The 6455-nt window shown below is 43.1% G+C and overlaps 1 protein-coding gene across 1 annotated transcript in view; it reads left to right on the forward strand.

Annotated features, from left to right (window-relative positions):
• Positions 1 to 6229, forward strand: part of LOC111952962 (cleavage and polyadenylation specificity factor subunit 5) — a 26760-nt gene extending 20531 nt beyond the window's left edge. The window contains exons 6-8 of the mRNA XM_023972005.2: positions 5306 to 5381; positions 5554 to 5668; positions 5825 to 6229. Of these exons, the coding sequence (XP_023827773.2) occupies positions 5306 to 5381; positions 5554 to 5668; positions 5825 to 5846 (213 nt within the window). The 3' untranslated portion in view covers positions 5847 to 6229. The remainder of the gene's footprint in view (positions 1 to 5305; positions 5382 to 5553; positions 5669 to 5824) is intronic.
• The last annotated feature ends 226 nt before the right edge of the window (positions 6230 to 6455 follow it).

A 6455-nucleotide genomic window follows, 5' to 3' on the forward strand; every position in this document is an offset into this window, starting at 1 on the left:
TTGCCTTCCACCCAATACAATGGATCTGATCCCAGCCGGCGACCCTGTGCGACGCCGAAAAAGGGGGCAAACGAGGCGGTCTCTGTGGTCAGGCTTCGGAGACGGGCACATCGCGCTCCACTCCCTAGCATACTACTCGCCAATGTCCAGTCTCTTGACAATAAGGTTGATAAAATCGAGCACGGGTAGCATTCCAGAGAGACATCAGGGATTGCAACGTGCTCTGCTTCACGGAAACATGGCTAACTCAAGGGACGCTAACGGAGTCGGTGCAGCCAGCTGGTTTCTTCATGCATCGCGCCGACAGAAACAAACATCTTTCCGGTAAGAAGAGGGGCGGGGGGGTATGCCTTATGATTAACGAGAAGTGGTGTGATCATCATAACAACACACAGGAACTCAAGTCATTCTGTTCACCTGATCTAGAACTCCTCACAATCAAATGTCGACCCCATTATCTACCAAGGGAATTCTCTTCAATCATATCAACAAGCCGTATATATTCTCCCCCCAAGCAGACACATCGATGGCCCTGAACGAACTTTATCTGACTCTTTGTAAACTGGAAACCACACACCCTGAGGCTGCATTCATCGTAGCTGGGGATTTTAACAAGGCTAATCTAAAAACAAAACTCCCTAAATTATATCAGCATATCGATTGTGCTACCAGGGCTGGAAAAACCCTAGACCATTGTTATACTAATTTCCGCGACGCTTATAAGGCCTCCCCCGCCCCCTTTCGGAAAAGCTGACCACGACTCCATTTTGTTGATTCCAGCCTACAAACAGAAACTCAAACAACAAGCTCCCGCGCTCAGGTCTGTTCAACGCTGGTCCGACCAATCTGAATCCACGCTTCAAGACTGCTCGATCACGCGGATTGGAATATGTTCCGCATCGCGTCCAACAACAATATTGACGAATATGCTGATTCGGTGAGCGAGTTCATTGAAGTGCATTGACGATGTCGTACCCACAGCAACGATAAAAACATTCCCAAACCAGAAACCGTGGATTGACGGCAGCATTCGCGTGAAACTGAAAGCGCGAACCACTGCTTTTAACCAGCAAGGTGACCGGAACATGACCGAATACAAACAGTGTAGCTATTCTCTCCGCAAGGCAATCAAACAGGCTAAGTCTCAGTACAGAGACAAAATCGAGTCGCAATTCCAAGCATTTATTGTGGAACTGCGATTCCTGGGAGTGCATTCTGATGAAGATCATCAAAGGTAAGTGAATATTTATATATGAATAATGTTGACTACCCAACATGGCATATTTCTCTGGCTGGTCTGGGATCTGAGCGCCGTTCTCAGATTATGCTTTTTCCGTAAAGTTTTTTTAAAATCTGACGCAGCGGTTGCATTAAGGAGAAGTGTATCTAAAGTTTCATGTATAATAGCTGTATTTTCATCAACATTTATTATGAGTATTTCTGTGAATTCATGTGGCTCTCTGCAATATCACTGCATGTTTTGGAACTACTGAATCTAACACGCCAATGTAAAATAAGATTTTTGGATATAAATATGAACTTTACTGAACAAAACATACATGTATTGTGTAACATGAAGTCCTATGAGTGTCATCTGATGAAGATCATCAAAGGTTAGTCATTTTATCTCTATTTGTGCTTTTTGTGACTCCTCTCTTTGGCGGGAAAAATGGCTGGGTGTATCTGTCACTTGGTGGTGACCTAACATAATCGTTTGTGGAGCTTTCGCTGTAAAGCATTTTTGAAATCAGACACTGGCTGGATTAACAAGAATTTTATCTTTAAAATGGTGCCTAATACTTGTATGTTTGAGAAATTTGATTTATGAGATTTCTGTTTTGTATTTGGCGCCCTGCAATTTTATTGGCTGTTGGCGAGGGGTTCGGAACCCCAGTCCTAGACAGGTTAACACTTGTATCGTTTATCAATGTTTATGATGAGTATTTCTGTAATTTGATGTGGCTCTCTGCACTTTCACCGGATGTTTGTTTGAGACAATACATTTCTGACCATATGTAATGTAAACTGAGATTTTTGGATATAAATATGAACTTTATCGAACAAAACATACATGTATTGTGTAACATGAAGTCCTATGAGTGCCATCTGATGAAGATCATCAAAGGTTAGTGATTAATTTTATCTCTTTCTGCTTTTTGTGACACCTCTCTTTGGCTGTAAAAATGGCTGTGTTTTTCTGTGACTAGGTACAGACCTAACATAATCGTTTGGTGTGCTTTCGCAGTAAAGCCTTTTTGAAATCGGACACTGTGGTTGGATTTACAAGAAGTTTATCTTTTAAAATGGTGGATAATACTTGTATGTTTGAGGAATTTTAATTATGTGATTTCTGTTTTGAATTTGGCGCCCTGCAATTTCACTGGCTGTTGTCGAGAGAGGTTAACTCAAGAAATCTGTCATTAACTTTGACGTTTTGGCTGAGGATATCTTAGTTGTACAATTTTACATCAAAGATGTTTGGTGCCGTATTTCTCAAGTGGAAAAATGTGCATGAAAATGATTAGTCACTTGTTGAATGACAACAAACACTAAATTGAAGAATCCCTACTCTTGACCAATCACCGACAAAGGGACTACCGACTTCGGCTTACCCTCCAAAAAAGTGGTGACTAACAGCCCAAAAAAACCATGCTGAAGGCCAAAACAAACAAACGTCACAAAATGTTGTCATAATATATGCACAAACTGTTTTGGAAGGGAAGTATGCAGGGACCTCTTAACGAACCCATGGTTCATACTATAGTTCTCAGAGGAGTCACCTGACCTGTCCCAGGTCTCTTTATATTTCATTGGCTTTCACACTTATGCTTGACTTTTGAATTTGAATACAGTGCCTTCTGAAAGTATTCAGATCCTTTTACTTGCGCTACGTTACAGCCTTATTCTAAAATGTATTAAGAAAAATCCTAGCAACTAAAAAAAATATTACAAAAAGACATTTTTGAAAAAAGTATTCAGACCCTTTGCTATGAGACTTGAAATTGAGCTCCGGTGCATCCTGTTTCCATTGATCATCCTTGAGATGTTTCTACACCTTGATTGGAGTCCACCTGTAGTACATTCAATTGATTGGACATGATATAAATGGAAGAAGTTTGGAACCACCAAGACTCTTCCTAGAGCTGGCTGCCTGGCCAAACTGCACAATCGGGGTGCAAGGGCCTTAGTCAGGGAGGTGACCAAGAACCCAATGGTCACTCTGACAGAGCTTTGGAGGTGGGAGAACCTTCCAGAAGGACTACCATCTCTGCAGCACTCCCCCAATCAGGCTTTTATGGTAGTGGCCAGACGGAAGACACTCCACAGTAAAAGGCAAATGACAGCCTGCTTGGAGTTTGCCAAAAGGCACCTAAAGACTTTCAGACCATGAGAAACAAGATTCTCTGGTCTGATGAAACCAAGATTCAACTCTTTGGCCTGAATGCCGAGTGTCATGTCTGGAGGAAACCTGGCACTATCCCTACCGTGAAGCTGTGGGGATGTTTTTCAGCGCCAAGGACTGGGAAACTAGTCAGGATCGAGGCAAAGATGAACGGAGCAAAGTACAGAGATCCTTGACGAAATCAAATTTATTTATAGAGCCCTTCTTACATCAGCTGATATCTCAAAGTGCTGTACAGAAACCCAGCCTAAAACCCCAAACAGCAAGCAATGCAGGTGTAGAAGCACGGTGGCTAGGAAAAACTCCCTAGAAAGGCCAGAACCTAGGAAGAAACCTACAGAGTTACCAGGCTATGAGGGGTGGCCAGTCCTCTTCTGTCTGTGCTGGGTGGAGATTATAACAGAACATGGCTAAGATGTTCAAATGTTCATAGATGACAGCAGGGTCAAATAATAATAATCACAGTGGTTGTCGAGGGTGCAACAGGTCAGCACCTCAGGAGTAAATGTCATTGGCTTTTCATAGCTGATCATTCAGAGTATCTCTACCGCTTCTGCTGTCTCTAGAGAGTTGAAAACAGCACGTCTGGGACAGGTAGCACGTCCGGTGAACAGGTCAGGGTTCCATAGCCGCAGAACAGTTGAAACTGGAGCAGCAGCACGGCCAGGTGGACTGGGGACAGCAAGGAGTCATCAGGCCAGGTAGTCCTAGGGCTCAGGTCCTCCGAGGGAGAGAAAGAGAGATAATTAGAGAAAGCGTACTTCAATTCACACAGGACACCGGATAAGACAGGAGAAATACTCCAGATATAACAGACTGACCTAGCCCCCCGACGCAAACTACTGCAGCATAAATACTGGAGGCTGAGACAGGAGTGGTCGGGAGACACTGTGGCCCCATCCGCCGATACCCCCGGACAGGGCCAAACAGGAAGGATATAACCCCACCCACTTTGCCAAAGTACAGCCCCCACACCACTAGAGAGATTACGCCCCCACACCACCAATTTACCATCCTGAGACAAGGCCGAGTATAGCCCACAAAGATCTCCGCCACAGCACAACCCAAGGGGGGGGCGCCAACCCAGACAGGAAGATCACGTCAGTGACTCAACCCACTCAAGTGACGCACCCCTCCTAGGGATGGCATGGAAGAGCACCAGTAAGCCAGTGACTCAGCCCTGTAATAGGGTTAGAGGCAGAGAATCACAGTGGAGAGAGGGGAACGGCCAGGCAGAGACAGCAAGAGCGGTTTGTTGCTCCAGTGCCTTTCCGTTCACCTTCACACTCCTGGGCCAGACTACACTCAATCATAGGACCTACTGAAGAGATGAGTCTTCAATAAAGACTTAAAGAAAACCTGGTCCAGAGCGCTCAGAGACTTTCACACTTCCAACAGGACAACGACCCTAAGCACACAGCCAATGACAAGCCAGGAGTGGCTTCGGGACAAGTCTCTGAGTGGCCCAGCCAGAGCCCCGGATTTGAACCTGATCGGACATCTCTGGAGAGACCTGAAAATAGCTGTGCAGCAACGCTCCCCATCCAACCTGACAGAGCTTGAAAGGATCTGCAGAGAAGAATGGGAGAAACTCCCCAAATACAGGTGTGCCAAGCTTGTGGAGTCATACCCAACAAGACTTGAGGCTCTAATTGCTGACAAAGGTACCTCAACAAAGTACTGGGTGAAGTGTCTGAATATTTCTGTTTTTTTAATGAATTAGCAAAAACTGATTTTTGCTTTGTCATTATGGGGTATTGTGTGTAAACTGATTGGGGGGGGGGGGTTTAATAAAGTTTTGAATAAGGCTGTAACCTAACAAAATGTGGAAAAAGTCAAGGGGTTTGAATACTTTCCGAAGGCACTGGACTTCAAAGTTTGGTTTTTCTGTTTTACCTACAGTACCCCTACATCCCAGCACACATTACCAAACCCAAAGAGCACAAGAAGCTCTTCTTGGTTCAGTTGCAGGAAAAAGGTAAGTTGACCAGCCTGTAATGTTTAAATGTGACATAGTTCATATCAATTGATTGATGTTGATCGCTGTGGTTATCACCTGTATATAAGAGCTTTAAGAAGGTTAACATATTTTGATGTGTAGTTGGTGTGTCTGAGTGAATGTGGATATTGACCGGTTGTCTGTCTCCCAGCACTGTTTGCAGTGCCCAAGAACTATAAGCTGGTGGCTGCCCCTCTGTTTGAGCTGTATGACAATGCCCCAGGCTACGGGCCAATCATATCCAGTCTCCCACAACTGCTGAGTAGGTAAGGTATTCACCATACTGCTGTATATTCACCATAATATGAAATACCTTACTTGATAAGACTCAAATCAGAGTACAACTGGCATTTTAAAGATGGACAGATGTGCATTATAGATTAGTTGTTCTATTCACAATGCAACCATTATTTGTATTGCAGGTTCAACTTCATATACAATTAAATCCTACTACTTGAATGTGGCGACACAAGGACTGTCTCTGTGAGTTCAGCCTGGMCAGAAGAGAATGGGCAAGCAGGATTTCACTACACTTCTCTTAAAACAGAGTCCCCAGTGATACTACACATTTAAATATTGATCTGGATGTTGTTTAGAAAATAAGAGAATGTATTAATCTTTCTGTGTCAACCTTTACAGAACTATTACTTTGTGACATGAAACATTTTGTAGTCACACAAGTATTGATTTTCTTTGTTTGTAGATGGGAGTTGACTGTTTTTAGAACATAGAACAGTGCTTGTTTTTTTAAATCATTGTAACATACTACTTTGTCATCTTTCATTACTTTTTAAGGAATTACCAAGGAGTTATCTTTTATTTTCAATTAAAGATGGCTTTAAAACATGAAACTAAGAAACTGTTTCCCCTCTGACCAATTTCTCCATATTGCTGTTTCAATACCAATGGTAGGGTAGCTATCACACCAGTCTAAACAAAATGCAATCGTTTGTCTATTCCCAATTATCTACACATGATCCTATTTTCATCAATAGTGGTGTATAGAATGCTTTTCATTGATATTCATAAGAGCAGAAGGATATCAAGGATTCT

The sequence above is a fragment of the Salvelinus sp. IW2-2015 genome, linkage group LG26 (genome assembly GCF_002910315.2).
Source record: "Salvelinus sp. IW2-2015 linkage group LG26, ASM291031v2, whole genome shotgun sequence".
In the NCBI taxonomy this organism is placed as follows: Eukaryota; Metazoa; Chordata; class Actinopteri; order Salmoniformes; family Salmonidae; genus Salvelinus; species Salvelinus sp. IW2-2015.